At 45.4% G+C, this 23,519-nt stretch overlaps 1 protein-coding gene across 2 annotated transcripts in view; it reads right to left on the bottom strand.

Annotated features, from left to right (window-relative positions):
- The window catches only part of LRSAM1 (leucine rich repeat and sterile alpha motif containing 1), a 149,413-nt gene that overhangs the window by 87,033 nt on the left and 38,861 nt on the right, over positions 1–23,519 (bottom strand). For both annotated transcript variants that reach the window (XM_068248692.1, XM_068248693.1), the window contains exons 6-10: positions 14,984–15,052; positions 12,886–12,970; positions 12,584–12,705; positions 8,612–8,702; positions 3,713–3,843 (exon numbers count right to left, since the gene is read on the bottom strand). In XM_068248692.1, coding sequence (XP_068104793.1) covers positions 3,713–3,843; positions 8,612–8,702; positions 12,584–12,705; positions 12,886–12,970; positions 14,984–15,052 — 498 coding nt within the window. The remainder of the gene's footprint in view (positions 1–3,712; positions 3,844–8,611; positions 8,703–12,583; positions 12,706–12,885; positions 12,971–14,983; positions 15,053–23,519) is intronic.

Raw genomic sequence — 23,519 nt, 5'->3', positions numbered from 1 at the left:
GAGTCGGAGTCGGTGCATTTTTTCCCGACTCCGACTCCAGGCACCCAAAATTGCCCGACTCCACGACTCCGACTCCACAGCCCTGCTATAAACTATATTTTAACTGGAAACGTTAGGTGGTCATCGTATACTCCGGAATATATGGTGCATACAGGGTGCATTTCTCTATGTATTCCTGCTGCCCTGTGTAACAGTACAGGTCCACTTTAAAGCTTGAAGTTCAGTTACAGTTTCTCATAAGCTTTTGATAGAACAGTATTTTTTCTTAGAATGATCCATAAAAGGTTTTGCAATCACTTGCAGCACTGTGCACACTGTTCATGCATAGAAGCAGCGTGCCTGTGTTGCTTGTGATCCAAGGATATCGCACATAAACTATCACCTGAAGGCATCCAGTGCGGTAGGTTGTTTGCTGTGCCCGAGAACAGGTGCTGCTCAGCAGAGCCCGGATCATCCACCAGGCGACCTAGGCAGGTGCCTGGGGCCTACTGAGTGTTAAGGGGCGCACCAGCCACCTTCTCTGACCTCTCTCTACTTCAGCTTGCAGACAAGGGGGGCTCAAATCTACTTCCTTGCCTAGGGCCCCATTACATCTTTATCCATCTCTACTGCTCAGTATTTTTTCATGTCGTTGGATGGTTTCAACAAACAAATAACAACCGAAAACCAATAATGGTCCATTCAATCTCAATTACTTTTATCTATCTAGCACGTGTATATGGGGGGGGGGGGGCAGGGTTGTAACTGGGACTGATGGAGCTCCCCTGTGAAACTTTTAGGGGGATCCCCTTCCCGCATTCAAACCCCCTTCCCCCTCTAGAGTTCAGTGGGGAGGAGGGGGCTGGACTTCCCTTGCTTCCTCTAATTGGGCTCTTCCACTGCTGCCCCGCTGACTCTTCCACCCAGACCTACAAGATCACTGTGGCAGCAGGAGCTCACTGTGCTCCTTGCATTCCTCCTCGCTCTGAATCCCTCTGCATGTACGCCAGACCAAGGGGAAAGGCAGAGACCAGAGAGGACAGCGGCACCTAGTGGCTGCAGCAGGAGCGCCGGAGAGACGCAACGGGGGGGGGGGGGGGGGGGGGGGGATAAGATCCGTCACTGCTGCCACGCTGATCTGTAGGTCTGGATGAAAGGACACAACCAGGGGTGCATAGGAGAGGGGCGTGGTGTAGGAGGAGGAAAGAGGAAACCTAGGCCCCTCCTCCCCACCCCAAGGGTCTACTACCCCATAGTTTTGCAAGTGTACACAAGGCTTTACTGTCGTCCCATTTGCAAACAAGACAAATCTGCATCTCTTTACGGGATGGTTTAAAGAGGAACTGCAGTGAAAATTACATAATGAATAGAATTGCTTATTTTTTTACAATATTTATTTATAGATTATTTAGTCAGTGTTTGCCCACTTTAAAATCTTTCCTCTCCCTGATTTGTATTCTGACATTTATTACTGGTGGTTAGGCCTGAACGATAAACCGTTTTTGAATCGAAATCGCGATCACGGAAATAACGATTCCGTGATCGCCATAGCGGTGATTTTTATCCCCCTCTTCTGTCAGCCCAGCATTCCCCGCTACCGCTCGGTGCAGCAGCGATTTGGGGCGGCGCAGCGCCAGTACTTTCAGTCGCCGTGACGGAAGCAGTTCAGTCTCTCCTTCAACTTCCGCCTACTAGAGTGCAGCCAATCAGCAGAACGGATGGCAAACTCCGCCGACGGGCTCTCACACTAGCGGCGGCTGTCTCCTCCTAGTACCTCAACATCATTGGTCCCCAGCCCACTATCGGGCCGCAGGACAACTTGCACCGGGCCGCGGCTACATCCCCTGCCTTTTCATTGCAGTGTGCAGCCGCGGCTATAATGTAATTTAAACTTTGGCCGGAAAGCCTCCAGCCCAGCCCCCTCCACCACAGCTCCTGCATCAGCCGTGTCATGTGCACGTCCCACCCCATCCTCTCTTTTCAGCTTGTCAATCATGGACAGCCTACCCCCTCCATTGCAGCTCATTCCATCGGCTGTAGCTTGCCAATTATGCATGGCCCGCCCCCTCCATCCTCCTCAGCTTGTCGCTAGTGTGCACGGCCATGTATGTGGCCATGCAATTTGGAATTGTACAGTCCTGCCCCCTCCCTCAAAATAGACATTCACAGGCAGCGGGACTTTTTAGGGACCATGGGGGGGCGGGGGGGGGGGGGGGGAATGTTATCACAAGAAGTCCACAGATTACAGCAAGCAGGTAAACCTTTCTCATTACTTTGTGCAATATTTTGTTAGTTTATTCCTCCTGATTGTACTTGCAACCATTGCTGAGGGAGGTTTAAGGTGGCCATACATCTGCAGATTCAGCAGCCAATCGACCATCTAATTCGATAATTAATATTGAATTGGATGACAATCGGCGCTGCCAAAGACATGCTTGATCAACAATGCAACTCGCCCTCCCTTTTCCTAGAAAGGTACATTGTGAATTTAGTGGTAAATCTTGATTAAAAGAAAATCGTGAATCGAAATTTCTGACAGAAATCGTTCAATCTTTTCCTAAAATCGTTCAGGCCTACTGGTGGTGACAATGGTTAAGGTCTCTGCCTCTGACACAGGCGACCTGGGTTCCAATCTCAGCTCTGCCTGTTCAGTAAGCTAGCACCTATTCAGTAGGAGACCTTGGGCAAGTCTCCCTAACACTGCTACTGCCTGTAGAGCACGTCCTAGTGGGTGCAGCTCTGGCGCTTTGAGTCCGCTAGGAGAAAAGCACAGTATAAATGTTCTATGTTTGTTTGTTTATCTTTAGGTGATCTTTACAGAATTGAAAATTGTGCAAAAGGTGGATCAGCGCATCACCAGGCCGCCTCCGAATGGCCTCCAATCAGAGGTGCGCTGAGCCCCCCCAGAAACTGCAAACGCACCTTGAACCCAAACAGAAGCTCTGCATATACACCAAAAGCAAAGCTAATAAGTGGGAGCAGCTGACCAAAAATGAATTAAATTAGTACATAGCAAGGAAATGAACAGCGCTACTTAAAAACAGATAAGCGCCTACCTGCAAAAGAGTGCAAGCCCCACTTGTGGGATAAAATACACACCTAGCATACACATGACCTGTCTACCACTGGAGGATATTGGTTTCCGTAACAGCTTGCATGCAACCTATTAAGTACTCGTCCCTCCCACTGCGAAGAAGTCGATCCTCCATGGGAGGGGCCTAACACTAACTAAATCCTAACCTATGTATATGCATAGCCTAGGTGCGGCTAATCAAGTAAAATCAGAAATTGAAATTGCGCAAAAGGTGGATCAGCGCATCACCAGGCCACCTCCGAATGGCCTCCAATCAGAGGTGCGCTAAGCCCCCCCAGAAACTGCAAACACACCTTGAACCCAAACGGAAGCTCTGCATATGCGCTGTTCATTTCCTTGCCATGTACTAATTTAATTGATCTTTACAGAATGTTCGTTTCTGAGAGCTCTACACACAGAGGGATAGCGGCTTTCTCGTCACTTGGAAAAAGCTGTCAACTCCCACAATGCAATGAGGTTCACAGACGGCAAACTGTCAGGACCTTGGTCATGACTTACACTGTGGGAGGGGTTTTACCACAATATCAGCTCTACAGAACCCCCTGATAATATATAGGAAAAGGTAAACATTTTCTGGTGGGAAAGTTGCACAAATGAATGCAGACCAGCGTCACTAAGAAAATTCAGGAAGCAACTGACCTGCCACTCCGACTCTTCCTTCAAAGACAACATAAAAGCGCCATCTACTGCATCTGAGCCTCCATCGCATGCATCGTTCTCCAGCACGGACAGCAGGTACTGAGACGGGGGGCAGTACTCGATGCCCAGCTCTGGAATCAAACAGTTGGTTAGTTTCCATGGAGACATATACTGCTCATACAGATAAAGTTTTCATATTCAAATAAACATGAGAAAGGGAACAAGCATGTTCCGGTCTGACTGTTCTCTCCACTGCAGACTGCTGCCGTAGCTGTGATGGCAGAGGCCACCAGACAACTAACTATGTGTGTGTCTGAGGAATACTTTGGTTGATCTCGTGCTTGAAAGTGAATGGGAACTGATATGTAAAAAAAAAAAGCCAGATACTTAAAGGACCTCTGTCGCGAAAATCTTAAAATTTAAAATACATGTAAACATATAAAAATAAGAAGCATGTTACTTCCAGAGTAAAATGAGCCACAAATTACTTTTCTCCTATGTTGCTGTCACTTACAGTAAGCAGTAGAAATCTGCGCAGTACAGCCCGGAGGACGTCCGATGACGTCAGCGCGCCCGCGTGGGATGCAGAAGTGCCGGGCCTTGGAGCGCAGAAGAGCCCGACCTGGCAGCCGGCCTGGCCAGGTCGGGTCGGCCACCGGGAGCCTGCGGTGCCGCGGCGAGGGCACCTCCTGCCTGCCACGGGCTGGAGGAAGCCCCAGGTAAGTGGAAATTGATTTTTATTTTTTCACTACCCTCCCTGAACCTTCCCTTTAAGGAGAGGGAAGGCTCTGGGTCCTATAGAGCCTTCCTCTCTCCTCTTCCGATATCCGTTCCAGCGCTGGCTCCCCCGTAGCAGTATTCAACCAATTTGGTTAAATACTGCTCTCTCTGCCGCTGAAGGGAGGCTTCAGAAGTCTTTGGGAGCCCGAGTGCTCCTGAAGATGGACCACTCCATTCTGCACACGCGCGGGGGCCCTCTCTCTCTCTCGCACACTCTCGTGTGAGCAGTATGAAGCCTCTTGTATTGCTGAGGTCTCGGCACCCCGAAAACTTCCGAAGTCCCCCGCATTGTGGAATTCAGACAGAGGAGCTGCCGCTGCAACGAGTGCATCGGGAGAGAAGAGGGAAGGCTCTATAGCAGTGGTCCTCAAACTAAGGCCCGCAGGCCGAATGCAGCCCCCGTGAGGCTTTTTTACTGGCCCCCCACAGTGCTGCAGGCTTTTGCAGGCCACTGGGTGACATTATGGCTCACATATGATTTGCTTTGTTAGGGTCACAATATTTGCGCGGTGTTGCGGGCATAACATCTACAATACCTAGGCTCAATGTTATGCTTTTCCACATCATTTTATGTATACTCCGGCCCCCCAGTAGTCTGAAGTATGTTGACCCGGCCCTTGACCGAAAAAGTTTGGGGACCCCTGCTCTATAGGACCCAAAGCCTTCCCTATCTGTAAAATCTTTCCTCTCCCTGATTTACATTCTGAAATTTATCACATGGTGACATTTTTACTGCTGGCAGGCGATGTCACTAGAATGAGATGCTGCTTGCTTTTTTGGCAGTTGGAAATAGCTGTTATTTCCCACAATGCAAAAAGGCTCCCACAGTGTGATGTCAGAAACCATGGTCCTGACATCACACTGTGGGAGGGATTTCACCACAATACCAGCTATACAGAGCCCCCTGATTATCTATTAGAGAAAAGGTAGAGATATTTTACATATTGATTCCCATTATCCAGTTTAGGCATACATTTTCTACACACATTTTACAGAACACTATCTTGAAGTGTACCCGAGCCGAAGCTCAGGTACACAACATTAGATACTTACCTTAAGATCCTATTGAGGCTTCCCTCCCTGCTGTGTTGTCCCCTGCCGCTGAGTGTGGCCCCCCCCAAAAGATTAGTGACAAGGCATTGTCGCTAATCCTAACGGGGCCTCGCAGCTTTCTGATGCAGGGCCAAGCAATAGCTGACCCAGCCCGCCCGTGCATGCGCAGTGAGCTGGACCTGCGGGCTCCGTGGTACTACGCTTGGGTGGCGGGCTCGGGAGGCTACTGCACAACCCCGCATCAGGAAGAAGAGCTGCGTGGCCTCTCCATGGTAAGGAGTGGCGCTCAACAACAGGGGGCTTTACAGCAGCGAGGGACAGGGCTGTGGAGTTGGGAGTCGAAGAGTCGGAGTAATTTTGGGTATCTGAAGTGGGTGGTTTCATAAACTAAAGAAGTCGGATGATTTTTGTACCGACTCCATATCCTGAGGCTTCCCTCTCTTAGGCCTCTTGCACACTGCAAGCGATTCCGATTCAGATTCCGCTTTTTAATCGGTTTTTACATTCGATTCAGATTCCGATTTGCAGTGTGCAGGGAGCAAACTGCAAATCGGAATCGGATGTAAAAACCGATTAAAAAGCGGAATCTGAATCGGAATCGCTTGCAGTGTGCAACAGGCCTTAAAGAGAAATCGTGAACAAGAATTGAACTTCATCCCAATCAGTAGCTGATACCCCCTTTTCCAGGAGAAATCTATTCCTTTTCTCAAACGGATCATCAGGGGGCTCTGTATGGCTGATATTGTGGTGAAACCCCTCCCACAGTGGTCCTGACAGTTTCCCGACTGTGAACCTCATTGCATTGTGGGAAATAAAAGCTGTTTACAGCTGGGTCCAAGTGCCAAAAACAGCAAGCAGCATCTCCTTCCAGTGACACCACCTGCCAGCAGTAAAAATGTCTCCATGTGATAAATGTCAGAATGTAAATCAGGGAGAGGAAAGCTTTTACAATGGGCAAACACTGACCAAATCATTTACACATAATTATCGTAAAAACTAAGCACTTTTTTTTATTACATTATTTTCACTGGAGTTCCTCTTTAAAGTATGGATGCGATTTTGATCTCGAGATTCAGCTTGGGATCACTTTAAAGAAAACCAGAAAACAAAAAAAAAATTAGATACTTACCTATGAAGAGTGAAGCCTCTGGATCCTCCGGAGGCGTTTCACGTTCTCCTCAACCCAAATTCCCAGGATCCTATTTTAGTTTACGGCCGCGCTCCCCTTTTGTGCACAAGCACGGCCGTATTGCATCTGTGCGAGTACAGCTGCACCTGCACAGTAGCACAGAGCTGCTTGTCTGTGGCTTACTGCGCATGCACAGCTGATTGTGTGCACCTGCACGGCTCCATGGTACTGCGCAGGTGTGACTGTACTCGGCTACTGCTTGGTGCAACTGCGCAGCGGGGCTGTACTCCCGCACCAGTGGCTCTATGCTACCGTGCAGGCATGGGTGCAGCGCAGCCACGCTCATGCATAAAGTGGAGCATGGTTGCGATGAGCATAAGGGTCCCAGGCTGAGGGAAGGTCGGAATGAAAGTGTGGGAAGCCTTTGGAGGGTTCAGAGAGTTCCATCTACTTAGGTAATTATTTAATTTTTGACCCAAGGCTCACTTCAGGTTCTCTTTAAGCCAGAATTATCCACTCCTCCCATCGCTCCACCACGGCAGATCCCCTCTGTGAATCTCTCCACTGGCTTCCTATCCAGTCTAGAATCAGATTCAAGATACTGTGTCTGACCTACAAATCTGTCCATAAAACCTGTCCAACCTACATTTCCGATCTTTCTCAGAGGTACACACCTAGCCACTCACTCCGCTCCTCCAATGAACTTCACCTGTCCACCCCCAGCATCACCCAGTCCCATGCACGCCTCCAGGACTTCTCAAGAGCTGCTCCAACACTATGGAACTCCCTACCTACACCCACTAGGGTTTCCCCCTCCTTCAGCATCCTTAAAGAGAGACTGAGGCCACTATAAAAATCAGTTTTTACCTTTTATTTATTTAAGGATCATTGCCAGACATAAACCGCCGCATCCCCGCGGCAAAACAAGGGTTCTACCACCTCCAAATCCCCGGGGCAATGTTTGGGGAGCGCTTTCTGATTGAGGCAGAGCTACTCGTTGCAGCAATCCATGCTCATTACCGCCTCTCCCCGCCCCTCTGAGTCTTCTTTCACTGAGAGGAGTGGGGGAGAGGTGGAGATCTGCAGTGGATTGACACGAATTGAGGCAGAGCTTCAGCGTTAAGCTCTGCCTCCCTGGGCAGCAAAAACCACGACCAGGAAAGTCGTGGATTTTGCACAGGAGATTTAAGGGGTATAAACCCTTTGTTTTGCCGTGAGGATGCGGCGGTTTATGTCCGGCAATGATCCTTAAAATAAAAGGTAAAAAATGATTTTTATAGTGGCTTCAGAGTCTCTTTAAGAAGCCCTCAAAATGCACCTTTTCACTCTTGCCTTCCCCCTCAAAAGTGCTCAAAACCCGCAGCTGAACTCTGGTCCCCTACCTTTCGTGTCCTTACCTCTCCCTCTAGATTGTAAGTCTTCAGGCAAGGTCCTCCTCCTTGTGTCTCCTACCTGATCATGCACCTCCATTAGCATACACCCATCCTATGTATTTGAGTGAACCTAACTTGCCTAATCTCCATGCTCCCATCCAGTGACTGACTAAGTATTACCTTATGGTCATACTGTGCTGTGTGATCTGGTTTGCATGTATTCCTGTATTGTCTTATTGCTGTATGTCACCCCAAATATTGTCTGTAACCTTAACTAATGCCCAGCGCTGCGTAATATGTTGGTGCTTTATAAATACAATAAATAAAGTTATAATCCTCTCATGGACCAGCTTTAGTGAATATTATTTGATCCTCTAGGTGGTGCTGTTGCACAGGTCATAGGGATTTTAGCTCCGTTTCATGATAATAATAGGTCATTGACATTGCTTACATTTAGACTATGATTTTATGTTAGAACATTAGGAAGTAAAGAAAAACAAACATTTAATTGCCTTCATCCTTTTTGTAACATATATTTCCTTTTAATAGGGAGGAAGCGCTTACCCTTGCACAGGAACTGCTGGATGGCTTCCGTGCCCTCGCTGCACACAGACACCGGAGGAAACAACATGGCCGCTGCATCCAGGGACAGGGTCTGCAAATACATGAATCATAACAATGGCCCCTTCTGCTGAACTTCCTGTTACGGAATGTAGAGAAGGCCAACTTCCTGTGTAAGGCAGCCAGCACCGCCAAATGAAAGACTGAGGTTATAAATGGAATTTTGGGAAAAGGTTACATTGGAACTCTACTTCTTTGCTGCGGTGAGGAGCCAGCAGTGGCAGCTTCCATGAGAGCTGCTAGCCCGCTACATCCCGCCCTCTTCTAGAGATGGCCAATGAGAAGCCAGGCATTCTGTCTTGTATACAGATTTCATGTAAGCACTGTAAACCTGGGCCTTCCTGGCAATTCTGACGGGCCCAGTTCCAAGTTGCACATACTTTGCATTACATCTGCATGCAAGCCAGGATTATCACTGTGTTTTCTCTAAAGAAAGACATCCCCTGAGAAAAAGACCTAGCAGGAATTCCTAGCATGCTTGAAATATAAGCCCTCTCCCGAATATAAGCCCTAGCTAGCAGCCCACATGACACCAGCAAGTCACGCTCAATACAAAGCCTGGCTACAGGAGAGCAGCAGTATAATGTGAGTTCTACAGTCCTGTATATGTATCAGGCAATTTGTGTTTTTGTTGGAGCCAGCCCTCCTGATCTGTGGTGATAAGCATCAGCAGCACTTCACCTCTTCCCAGGACACACAGCTTATCCTATCATAGCTCTGGGGAGCCTGACAGCGTTCCCTGCCTGCAAGAAATAGACTCTTTCCCACATGATCAGCAGAATCAATTTCTTGTAAGTGAGAGCCAATATCTGCAAACCACAAGCTCTGTGCATGCTGCTTGTGTTTCAGCATGGCATGAAGTATATACATTTTGTATAGGAAAACTGCCAGTGTTTCCCCCAAAAATAAGACATCCTCTGAAAATAAGCCCTAGCACATCTTTTGGAGCAGAAATTAATATAAGACAGTGTCTTATTTTCGGGGAAACACGGTCATCATCTCATTGATGATCTCTACTCACAGCACTAGCGTTGATGTTGGAACTCAGGACATCATTCTGAATAGATCCAAACACCACACTCCAGCACCATTCAGCACCGAACCTGTGGACAGTGTCAGGGGAGTTTATTTACTTAAAGGCAACCTACACTGAGAAGGATATGGATTTTTCCTTTTAAGAATACCAGTTGCCTGACTCTGCTGCTGATCCTGTGTCTCTAATACTTTTATAGCCACAACCCCTCAACAAACATGCAGATCAGGTGCTCTGACTGAAATCAGACTGGATTAGCTGCATGCTTGTTTCATGTGTGATTTAGCCACTACTGCAGCCAAAGAGATCAGCAGGACTGCCAAGCAACTGGTATTGTTTAAAAGGAAACATCCATATCCCTCTCAGTTAAAGGGAACCTAAACCCTAGGAAAAAAAAAAGTGTTTCACTTACCTGGGGCTTTTACCAGCCCCCTGCAGCCATCCTGTGCCCTCGATGTCACTCTTGGATCCCGTAGTCCCCCGCCGGCAGCTAGTTTAGTTTTTGTCGGCTTGGAGTTGGCGGGCCGCGACGCTTATCACTACACGTGTTACCGCGGTAACAGGATGCTATGGTGGGTGTCAACTCGTACAAAGATACATGTTGACACCCGGTATAGCGTCCTGTTACCGCGGTAACGCTTGTAATGATACGCATCGCGGCTTCCTAACTCAGAGTCGGCAAAAACGAAACTAGCTGCCGGCAGGGGACCAGAGGACGGGGGGAAATCTAATGAGGTTTCTCCCGTCCTCCTAAGCCTCAGGGATCCAGTGTTGTCTTCACCGAAGATACAGCCGGCAAGGATGTGTGCGATCCAGCGCTGGGGCAGCAGTGGCTGTCCATATGGGCTTAGGCGGAAGTAGCTGAGCCCAATTGGGGCTATACTGCGCCTGCGCTGGAGCTGGGAAGGGAAATAATACAGGTGCTACTGCGCCTGTGCCGCAGCCAACAAAGTTTTTTGGCTGTATTTTCCAGCGCTGGATCCCGGAGGCAGAAGAGGACGGGGGAAGCCTCATTAGGTTCCAGAGGCTTCACCCTTTCCGAGGTAAATATTCCCCAGGGGCTGATTTTTTTTGTTACAGTGTCTCTTTAAATATTTTGTCAGGGCAGAGCAGGGCGTGGCAATGCACCCTCTAACGTTATTCCCCTGCACTCCTGAGCTCCAAACCCCACGTGGACCGGAGCGGACTGTGAAGCCGCAGTAGTTCTGCGCCTGCGCAGTCCGCTCCGGTCCATGTGGCGGTGATTGACATCGGCGCTCGCGCAGGCGCAGTACAGGCTGACCTGGAGGTCGGCCTGACGTCATCGCCGGGGATCAGGAGGGAGCTGCGGCAAATGACATGCTGGGAGCTTGGGGCTGAGGGAAGCCCCGGGACATGCTGGGAGCTTTGGGCTGGAGGAACCCCCGGGTAAGGAGCACTTATTTTACTTGAAACCGCTTGATAACTCCTTTAAAGGTTATTATGCTGTTATGTATCATTTAGAGCAGAGAGGAAATTCTGATTTCAGGTCTGCTTTAACCACTTTAGCCCGCAGGTGTTTTCACCTTAACGACGGAAGCAATTTTCCCCAGTAGCACTCCTCCCATTCATTGGCAATAACTTTATCACTACTCATCGCACCTTTATCTACAGTATATCTTTTTTCGCCACAACTTAGGCTTTTTGGGGGTGATATTTGCTTTTAGTAATTACTTTACTTTCTATGCATTTTAAAGGGGAAAAAATGGCCAAATAGTAAAATTATAAATCCATACATTTGTTTTAATAAAAAGACCTACACTTACCGTACATTTAAAATTAACTACTTCCCTCCCACACTCTCCCATAGTACCTAAATATATTTTTTTTTGCATTAAAAAAAAAAAAAAAAGAGAACTGAAAAACAAAACATAACTAGTTAACTAAGGGACTGAACTTTTTTTTTTTTTAAATACGCATGTCAAGAGGGTATATTACTGTTATTTTTTAATGTATGGGCTTGTAATTAGTGATGGATGCAAAACTGAAAAAAAACACTTATTTCCAAATAAAATATTGGCGCCACACATTGTGCTAGGGAAATATTTTAAACATTGCAATAACCGGGACAAATGGGAAAATAAAATGTGTGGCTTTCACAGTGGAACGTTTTATTCTAAAACTATAATGGCCAAAAACTGAGAAATATTGATTTTTTTCCATTTTCTTTTCTTATTATTCCCATTAAAATGCATTTAGAATAAATAAAATAATTCTTACCATAATGTACTTCCCAAAGAAAGCATAATTTGTGGCAAAAAAAAAATAAGATTTAAATCATTTCGTTGTGATTAGTATTGATTAAGTTATTAGCGAAAGAAAGGGAGGAGCGCTGATAGGTGAAAACCGCTCTGGTCCTAAAGGGGAAAAACCCCTCAGTGGTCAAGTGGTTAATTGTACTTTTTGGCCACTAGGTGGCTCTAAGCACTACCCTGGTAGTTACCAGGAAGTGCTTGAATATTTTTTTACAACGGCTTATTTTCGATTTTATGAATCATGCCTTGTGATTCAAGGCATGTCGACTCTTTCACAAGGGCTTCAGTTGGCTTGGGGGAACACTTGTTCCCCTTCCCCAATCAATCACGTGTAATAGCTGCAGGGGACGAGCTACATGCGCGTGCATATGCTGCTGGACAAATATATCCGTCCAGACTGCCGCTAAGCAGCTCCTGCTGGGCGGATATATTCATTCAGTTAAAAGGAAATAAATATGGCACCTTCCATATTGCTCTCACCTCTGGTTCCATTTTAAAAAGAAGGGCAATTACATGCTAATTCACAGGGAGCTGTAACATAGATTATACCCCGCAGCTCTCACGGTAAAAAACTCCCCTCCTCATCCAGGACAGTAACATGCTGCTTACCTCCAAGGTGCGGACATTAGCTAGGGACCGGGGTAACTCGCTCAGCCGGTTCTCACTGATGTCCAGTGTGCGGAGGCACCGCAGGCCACCTATCGTCGCTGGCAGAGCCTTCAGTTTATTCCCTGGGGTAATTGATTAGAGGAAACATAAGAGGTAGACCTTACTATGCTCATTTTGCATCAAGTGTGAAACAAGCCACAGAAAACTCATACAAAACTAATGCCAACTGCCAAAAACTGACAGGACTGGACACCATTTAAGTGTGAACCTAGCCCTTAGATGCGACATTTAGAAATACCAACCTTTTACATTAAGGGTCTGCAGCTGGACGAGGTCTCCAATGGAGTCAGGCAGCGTACGTAAGAGATTGCGCTCTGCATTCAGCACCTGCAGCAAATCATACAAATGAATACTGGTTCACCAAGCACAAGGCGTCACTGTGCTAGATTAGTAGCCCTGAGGCCTCTTTTACACTATACGCTGAAAAACTGATGCGGTTTAAGTGATCAGTTCTTCCATAGCAGTGCATTGTGAGAAAGCTTCAGTCTTTCAGCGAATAGTGTGAAAGAGGCCATGAGGAAACATGGACATTACCTTGCACATCAGTTGTCCTTTCAGTTATAACGAAAAGAAACTGAACGACCCTAAAGGTGGCCACACACCATACAATTTTTAACATTTCTTTTCAATTCAAGAATTAAAATAAATTTTTCTGATTGAGTGTAACATTTGAAAAATATGTAACACACGTGGTAAATTTTTACCCAATTATAAAAAAAAATATGGTTGTAATCTATACATAAAGAAATTGACAAGCTACCCTACATCATTCAATTTGCATAAAAATCTACCACTCCTGATCAGCTTATATACAAAAAAAAGGAAAAAGAAAAAAACAAAACAGGAAATGCGATCAGATTTCTCCAACAATTTAAAAAAAAAAAAAAGCTTTCGATTTTTTCCTGTACAACCGATCATTTTTATAAAATTTCTGTGGGATTGGATCATTTTATTGTATCATGTGTCTGCCAACCTTAAAGTGAACCAGAGACGAAGCACCCTCATGTATGTTACCATATATATATCAGTAGGAACATTAGAGAAAACCCCTACCCTGCTCTCTGTTTCATTCTTCACTGCTCAGCCTGCTTGTTATCAGCCCTGATAAAATGCCCGACTTGCGGGCTACGGGTAGCTGGAGGAAGCCCCTGGTAAGTTCAGTATTTTTAGGTCTGCTTTGATGAAAATATGGAAAGAGTATGTTATGGTATGTAACCCTATATAATAAAACCCTGCGTCCTCATCTGTCCCTGTGTCCATGCCTTTTTTGCCAGCGCGCATGCGGAGCACGTGGGTAGGCATTGGACAGTACAGGAGGACAGGGCATGGGGGGGGCATGCGCGTAGCGGGTGTGCTGATCATGCGGACGTTGCTGAAGTGGCGGGGTGGTTGTGTCGTGAGGGACGTAGCGGCTGAGGCTTAGTGCCCATTTGTAAATGGGTAGGCCTAGTACTAGTTCTATATAATAATTCCCCTCTCCCTGCGGCCTCCTGTGTCCGTGCCAGCTGCCTAATGCGCATGTGCGGGCATTGGGCAGCGGTCGTAGTTATGCTTAGGTCATGGCCCCACATACGGCTTGCGGCCATTGCAGGAAGGGGGGCTGTGGCAATGCGTGCAAGGTCGCGGCCACTTGTCTAGCGCCCGTGTGTGTGTGTGTGGTGGGGGTCTTGCAGAATTGGTATAATTTGTAACTGTAGTGTACTTGGTTTATTATTGTAGCCAGTTAACCAGTATGGTGGGCAGCAGAGAGAGTATGAGGGGGCTGAGCAGAGTGAGACGAGTGCATAAGAAACAGAGACACAGGGGCCCATTTGCAATTAACTTTTTCTCCTCAATTTCCCCCTGGGTGATTTTTATAGCTTATCAATCAAATGCCTTTTAAAAGACACCTGCACATTAGAGCAGATCCGACTGGGATCGGCTATTTCTGCCTGATCCGAGCCAAGAGCCGCTACTGCGCTGGATCCGGGGAAGGTAAATATTGCAGGTGCTACTGCACCTGGGCCCCAGCCTGACAATTTGTCGACTGTGGCTTCGGAGGGGCCTAGAGAGACCACCGTGGGACTGAGGAGGACAGGGGGGACCCCCTCCCGAGGTAAGTACCCCCCAGGGACTATTTTGTTCAGTACGGGTTCTCTTTAACAAAGGGAGAATTACGATATCCTAAAATGCAATTTGCTAATTTTGCCCATTATTGTTATTGTATTTTATTGGCCCTCATAAAAAGGTCAATATTCCATATATTTTTCTAAAAGACTGCCATGTACAAGTCTAGTATCTGAGCAACTCCAGGTTCCATTGTGCCTCAGCACATCACCCCCTCACATGTGCTCATTTTACCCGTAGAGATGTCAGCTGGCCAATGTCAGCAGGAAGTGATGTAATCTGGTTGTCATGGAGGTCGAGAACCTACAATAGAGCAGAGTTTGCAAATTAAAATATGGCACCTGCTTGTAATGTTAAATATTGGTACTCATATTAAAAAAAAAAAAAAAGGCCACCCCTCTGGTCATACGTGCATGCTGCGCACCACACCGTTACCAACTTTAAAATTGTACTGCAGCCTCTGCCTCAACTGGACCACTTTCATCACATCATATCACACCGGGGGTACTGGGACATGTTTCATAGACATGAATGGCCACTGCAACAAGCTGTGGCAGGTGAGAATACTGCGACACAACGTTATATTGTAAGCGTGAAAGGGGACTGACTGAGCCGCTGTGTATAATGCATATCAGTATGTGATATGCAAGGACATCAGGCAATGCACACACAGCTCTGGGTGAGGGGCACATGTAAAGGGAATGTCCAGGCTTGGGTTAAAAAACAAAATCTACTTACCCGGGGCTTCTTCCAGTCCCTGGAAGACTCTATGTCCCCACCCTGCAACTCCGCTCTCAGACTGTGCACAGGCCACCTCGCCAGGTCGTCCACTACTGCGCCTGGGCGAGAGCTGCTGTCAATCTCGTCCACATTGCCTGGGATGTACTGTGCAGGCGCAGTAGTTCTGTACCTGCGCAGTACACTCTGGACAATGTGGACTTGATTAACAGCGGCGCAGTAGAGGAAGACCTCGTCAGGTCGGCCTCTGCACCGGCAGATACCCCCGGCTGGCGGATCCGAGTGGAGCTGCGGCGTGGGACATAGCAGCTGCCAGGGACTGGAGGTAGCCCCTGGTAAGTAGATTTATTTTTTCTCTCAGCGAGCCTGGCAATACCCTTTAAAGGACACCTGAAGTGAGGGGGACATGGAGGCTGACATATGTCATTCCTTTTAAACAATGCAGATTGCCTGGCTGACCGTTCTGCGCCTGCATTGTACTAGTGAAGCACAAATGGCCACGACTGTGAAATATACTAGGGAAAAGGTGTGATTCAGACACTACTGCAGCCAAAAGAACCAGCAGGACTGCCAGGCAACTGGTATTGTTTAACAGGAAATAAATAAGGAAGCCTCCATATACCTCTTACTTCAGTTGTGCTTTGAATGCAGTCAGCAATACAATGGAGATGAACGCATTTGTCGGGCATGTCTGTAAAACGTATGGCCACCTGCATTGTCTTCTAATGCGTGCTGCCTGGGCCAGAAGAATTTCTTAAAGTAACCCCTAAGTGAGGAAACTCCTATCATGTTTGATACTTACCCAAGTAGAGGGAGGGCTCTGGATACCATAGAGCCGTCCCATTCCTGCGGCCAGCTTTTTCTTCCAGTGCCATGCCCGGGTGTATCTTTACAACCTGCTCGGCCGATCAGCTCTTCGTAAGTACTCCAGTAATTTTGGAAACGACTCTCTTCCCCAAGAAGTTTAGAAGACGAGCACATCCGTACTGCGTATGTTGGAACTACTAAGAGACGCGAGCGGTTCTAAAGATTACCCATTACCAATGGTTGGTCAACCAAGCAGGTTGGAGGAATGTGAAGGCTCTCTGAAGGTATCCATGGCCCTCCTTCCACTTAGGTAAGAATCAAACCTGGAGTGAGTTTCCTGGCTTCAGGTGTGCTTTGACTGAATGAGCCTCTATGCGGCAGGACAGATTGATGTTGGCCTAGCTCGGACAATAGAATAACTTTCCAACAAAGGTTCAATGAAGGTTCGTATAGTCAAAGCCATGTTTTTTCCAGTAGTAATGTACGGTTGTGAGAGTTAAAACATACGGATGGCTAAACGCAGAAGAATCAACCTTCAAATTGTTGTGCTGTTCCAATGAGTCACTGTGTAAAGAAGCTGTACAGGATCTTCTCAAAAAATTTGCATATTGTGATAAAGTTCATTATTTTCTGTAATGTACTGATAAACATTAGACTTTCATATATTTTAGATTCAAATACACACAACTGAAGTAGTTCAAGCCTTTTATTGTTTTTATATTGATGATTTTGGCATACAGCTCATGAAAACCCAAATTTCCTATCTCAAAAAATTAGCATATTTCATCCGACCAATAAAAGAAAAGTGTTTTTAAAACAAAAAAAAGTCGACTTCCGGTTCCGGCGCCGCGGGAGATGGAAGCATAAATCTGGAGCTCCGTCTCGCCCGCTAGAAAAGAGTCTTTGCCCGGTCCCTTAACGATCCACTTTCCTCCCCACCTATGTCGGAGCAGCAAGAGGAAACAACAATGGACAAATATGTCCTCCGCACACAACGTGAGAAGCGCTTGCCGAAGCAAACTAAACAACGGCAGAAACAGGGGCCTAAAAAGAATGACGCAGATACAGAGCCAGAAGCTTCAGACACCGAGCAAGAAGAAGTCCTATACCCCACACCGGTAATAGACTATGCTCATTTAGCTCATGAAGTGGTCAAACTTTTAAAGCCGGAACTGACTGCCACAATTGCTGAAGTGATGGAACAACAGCTCTCGCCTATTAAAGCGGATCTAGCTGCTCACGCTACACGGATCACCCAAGCGGAATCTCGTATCAGCTCTTTGGAAGATAAACACGAAGAAACGGCTACCCGGGCGCAATCTACACAGGCAAGGCAAGTAATCATGTTTGACAAAATTGACGATTTAGAAAACCGCTCGAGGCGCAACAATCTGCGGGTGATCGGCATACCAGAGTCGGTCAAGCCCGCAGAACTGGCCCAAATATGCTCCACCGCCATACCACAAGCCTTAGGCCTAGACGCCAGCTATAAAGTAGAACGAGCGCATCGCATGGGACCGTTACGTCCTAACAAGAAGCTGCCGCGCCCGGTGATAGCCCGCTATCTTGATTACTCTGAAAAAGTGATACTCATGAGAGCCTACAGATCACAAAAGACCCTGGAGGTAGACGGCCAGAAGCTACTACTATTCGCAGACTACTCAGCTGAAGTGAATCGAGCAAGAAAAGCTTTTAACAACGTATGCCAGTCACTAGTTAGACGTAAAATACGCTTTGCTCTGATTTATCCTGCTACTCTTCTGATCTACCACGAAGATGGTAAATCATCCTCTTTCACATCTCCATCGGATGCGGATACCTACCTCAACCAATTGTCCACTGCAACATCACCAAGACCGTCACAATCTCCAGTACAAAGGCCTGACGATGAAGGCATGGGCTCTATTCAAAGTGCTGAAGGAAATATTGCTTCTAGCCAAGACTCCACCACCTGGGATGGGTGATTCCGAACAACTTGACTGAAGGGAAGATCAGTGGTGAATATAAAAACTTTTTTTTTCTCTTCCCTTTCTTTTTCTTTTTCCTGTTTTCTTTTTTGACTTCTTCACATGTTCTGAAAGGGACGGACTCTTTTCTTTTATTTTTACTTTTATGGGTCTCATTTTTCTAACCACCTTAATCTGGTACAGAGAAACTCTTTCCCATGAAATTCATTAATATGTACACTCGGGCGAACACGGAATACTCCAATGGTGGGACACCATAGACGGATTACCGCCGAGTGAGATACTTTTTTACGGAAGGTCCACTCCATTTCCTTTAACTTTGTTTTATATTGCATTTTTGCTACTAACCTTGATTACAGGATGGACCTCTTCTCCTGCGGAAAAAAGGGAGTCACTAAGATTTTTAGGTCATTCAGGAAAAAAGGGAAAATTGAATGCTTATGTAGGTGACAGGGAAGCCAGTTTAATCCTGGCCCCTAGGATCACCTCTTTGTTTAACATTCAGTTAATGTTTTTTGTTGTAGTTATGTTTGGTTTCCATTGGTCCCACTGGTTAGGGACCCTCTACCCCCCGCCCCTCCTCCTACACGTACTCCAAAGCCCTTCTTTGAAATATACTTCCATCCCACCTTTAAAGCCATCTGTCTGCAGCTGGGACAGCAGATGGCTTCATCTACATAAATACATAATGTTTATTAATCCCTATAATACAAGGAACTCACTAATATGAAAATCATAACCTGGAATATTAAGGGCCTCCGCACTCCCCAGAAACGCTCGAAAATCTTGAGACATCTGGGAAAAATGAAACCAGACCTAGTAATATTGCAGGAAACCCATTTGAGAGCCCATGAGTTCTCATTCCTCTCCAAAATGTGGGTAGGACAGGTATTAGGGGCACCCTCAAAAGATCGCAAGGCTGGTGTATTGCTTTTAATAAATAAATCCTTTAGAGGAAAAATCCTCACCCATGATTTTGACCCCTTAGATGGTAGATGGCTGAGAGCTGAAATCCAATATGAGTCTCACAATTTTATATTATGGGGTGTTTATGGCCCTAATACTAATAACTCAGCTTTTTTATCTAAACTATCACAGGATATCAACTCAGTACATAGCCATACAAAATGCGTCATAGTAGGAGATTTCAACTCGGTGATTAACCCTGGAGAGGACAGGCTGGTCCCAACCAAGAAAACCAACACACCCTCACTGCAAGATAAAAACCTAGCATCTTTTATAGACACCACAGCCTTAATAGATGCATGGCGACACCTTTATCCTCTAGAAAGGGACTTCACCCACTACTCCCACGTCCATAAGTCACATTCAAGAATAGATATAATGCTACTCTCCAGAAATATGATACCTTATTTACAAAACTCAACTATCAGACCAATGGTAATATCAGACCATACGCCAGTGTCTATGGAATTAAGTTTAAGTTCATTTAGATCCTCAGGTTGGCGTTTCCCCTCATATTTATATAATGACGAGCAACTGGCTAAAGAATTAATAATTTGGTGGAGAGACTATCAAAATAATAACAAAAAACACAAGAACCAGCCTGTCCTCTTTTGGGAAACTGCCAAAGCAGTTTTGAGGGGCCAGATATTGGCATACACCAGTTCTTATAAAAAAAAGGCCTTAGAAAATTATATGTCAGCATGTGAGCAAGCACGAGCTTCCTACTTAGTATTTAAAGGAGACCCCTCACCTGTCAATAAAGATAAGTGGATACTTGATAAAAAAAACTGTGACCTTTCAATGGAAAAATATGATAAGATGTATAGAGATTTTGGTTCGGCGAGATATTTTAAATGGGGTAATAAGTCAGGCAAATTATTGGCTAATTTAGCAAAAACACGTGGCCCCCCATCTTCCATCGTGCAGATCAGGAACTCTAGGGGACAATTGGTGGGCACTCCCGAGAAGGTGGCCGAGGTCTTTCAACATTTCTATAAAACTTTATATACTGCTCAAACTTGCTCAACAGAAGAGCAACTAACTTTTCTCAATAGTGTCAAACTCCCCAAGCTCACTGAAGAAGACTTAGAATTCCTAAACGCACCAATTACTTCTGGCGAGGTTTTACTAGGAATCAAAAACTTATCTTTACACAAAGCACCAGGCCCCGATGGCTTCTCGGGGGAATTCTTTAAATTATTAAAGTCTGAGATCTCGGACACACTCTCGGGAATGTACAACACTATACTTACTCAAAACACACTACTCCCAACAGCAAATGAAGCACACATTAAGTTGATCCCTAAGCCAGGGAAGGACCCCCTAGACCCGGCGGCCTACCGGCCAATATCTTTGCTGAACGTCGATTTCAAGCTGTTGTCCAAGGTGTTGGCCGACAGGCTGGCGGGTTTTTTACCTAATTTAATACATGACTCACAAGTGGGCTTTGTACAGAATAGAAGTGCAGTCTTCAATATCAGAAAAGCCTTAGTGGCACTTGAACATATTAAACTTCGAGGTCCGTTGTCTGGTTCAGAAGCCTTCTTGGCCCTTGATGCCGAGAAGGCTTTTGATAGCATTGAATGGTCCTGGATAATGAAGGTCTTAGACCGTTTCGGGTTTAAAGGAAACTTCTGCTCATATGTAGACCTCATGCATGTTAACCCTCGGGCCCGGATTTCTCTCTTGGGGGCTATGAGTCAGTCATTTGTTCTGGGGAGAGGGGTGCGCCAGGGCTGTCCCTTATCCCCGCTTATTTTTAATTTAGCTATAGAACCTCTGGCGCGCTCCTTTTCCCAGAACAACATTTTTGAAGGTATACCTATAGGCCCTCAAAAGATATTCTCTGCGCTTTTCGCAGATGATGTGTTATTGTTCTTAGCCCATCCGGAAAGAGATCTTGATAATATCATATCTCACATTCAACTTTTTGGTAGATCATCTGGCTTCCGCATAAATTACCACAAAAGTGAATTTATGTTCATCTCCCCTACTCACACACTGCGAAACTGTCCGAGGCTTGACGCTTTCAAAATTCCTTACCGCAATTCCTTTATAACTTACCTAGGTATTAAAATCCCCCGACAGATAGACCAACTATATAACTTAAACTATTCTCCCCTTATCAAAAAAATCATAAATGAACTCCATAACTGGGAACATCTCCCACTATCTTTGACAGGCAGGGTTCATTTGATAAAAATGTTCAGCTTTGCACGATTATTGTACCCTTTACAAACTTTACCCATCTTACTTAAGCACAAAGATATAAAAACCCTGGAAACCGCTTTTACTCGATTCCTATGGAAATCAAAAAAACCTAGAATCGCCCTGGCAAAACTTAAAGCGCCCATTGATAATCTAGGCCTTAATTTTCCTGATCTGAGATCTTATAATTTAGCTGCCATCTTCCGCCACATTAGAGATTGGTTGGGAAATACCAGTTATTACACTCCCACCGCTATAGATAAAGAATTATTACGCCCCTACTCCCCTACTGGAGTTTTACATACCCCATTGAACAAACTCCCTGACTATATTAAGAAAAATATTTTAATTCGAGACACATTGATCACCTGGAGAGAGGTAAGAAGGAAATACGGCCTACAAGGCCTTATCTCACCACTAATGCCCTTTCGAGGACACCCAGGGTTTAAACCAGGCAACATGCATGAGGTCTATATGGATTGGGAGAAAAGGGGGATAACACACCTGGGAGCCTTTTTGAACCATGAAGGATCTTTTCTACCTTTTGAGGAAGTGGCAAGGAAATTTGCCCTACCCAAACTGCATATTTTTTACTACCAACAAATTCAAAGCTATGTACTAGGGGTATTGGGGAAGAATGGATCAATAGCATCTAACTCTCATTATGATGATCTTCTCAGTAATCCTAAAGCTAAGCAATCACTATCATGGCTATACGACTTTTTGAAAGAGACCCAAACATATCGTAAAAACCACTACCTACATCTACAAAAATGGGCAGAACTAACGGAAATGAACAAAGATTCCTTCTCTATAGCAGTTAAAAAAGGATGGCTGGAAATGCGAAAAGCAATGATAGCAGAAACGTGGCGAGAAATGTACTTGAAAACACTCTACAGAGCTTTTATCCCTATCAAAGGCCCATATAAACATGAAGAGGGAATCCACCTCAACTTATGCCCTAAATGTAATGACCCTAACCCCACACTTAACCATATGCTTTGGCAATGTACTAATATAAAAGCATTCTGGTCAACTGTAATAGCTCATTTCAATTCCCTATATAATACCCAGAGACTACCTGATCCTCTTTTTTGTTTGTTCCATAGTCTACCCCTGACAGAAACAGAAAAAGAAAAAACAGTTTCAATAACCAAACGAGAACACTTATATCTCTTAGCAGCAAAAAAAGCGGTAATGAAAAAATGGTTAGACCCTTCCTCCCCTACCATACAAGATGTCCTAACACTCCTCGACCACCTTCTCCATATGGAGAGACTAAATATTGAAAGGCACAAACCAAAAATGATCCAAAAGTTCTTTAATACATGGCAGCTCTTTATTGAAAACTTTTATACAAAGGAACAGATATCTCAAATTGTGAAACCTTTTGAAGATACTACATGGTACTTAAAGGCCAAAATAGGAGGATATCTGGGAAAACTAGAAATCTAATTATTAGGGATAGAACATCAGTGGGATGGATAAGGTATGAATCTGGGGTAACGGGATGGGAAGGAGGGGAAGGAGGGGGAGATATGGGGAACCAATTTGATGTTAAATATAGTTCTTGTTAATGTTAATCAATCCTAATTTTAGTATAATATAGTATAACGCAATATAAGCCTGAGAATAAGCTATATCCACTATGTGTAATACAACTAGAGAATTTTCATATGTAAATACTGTTCTATTCTGATATACGGGTATTTTCTCAGACTTATCCATGTTCATTTGCCTATAATGGAAAATCTGTTAGCATGTAAAGAGAATAATTGTATAGCTGGATTTCAAATGACAATTTTTGTACATTACTTGCTATTTTAATAAAAAAATGTTTAAAAAAAAAAACAAAAAAAAGTCAAGCTTCAAATAATTATGTTCAGTTATGCACTCAATACTTGGTCGGTAATCCTTTTGCAGAAATGACTGCTTCAATGCGGCGTGGCATGGAGGCAATCAGCCTGTGGCACTGCTCAGGTGTTATGGAGGGCCAGGGTGCTTCAATAGCGAACTTAAACTCATCCAGAGTGTTGGGTCTTGCGTCTCTCAACTTTCTCTTCACAATATCCCACAGATTCTCT

Source organism: Hyperolius riggenbachi, chromosome 8, assembly GCF_040937935.1.
Source record: "Hyperolius riggenbachi isolate aHypRig1 chromosome 8, aHypRig1.pri, whole genome shotgun sequence".
Taxonomy (NCBI): Eukaryota; Metazoa; Chordata; class Amphibia; order Anura; family Hyperoliidae; genus Hyperolius; species Hyperolius riggenbachi.
Note: the sequence above shows the minus strand (reverse complement) of the source record. Positions and strands in the feature narration are given on the sequence as shown.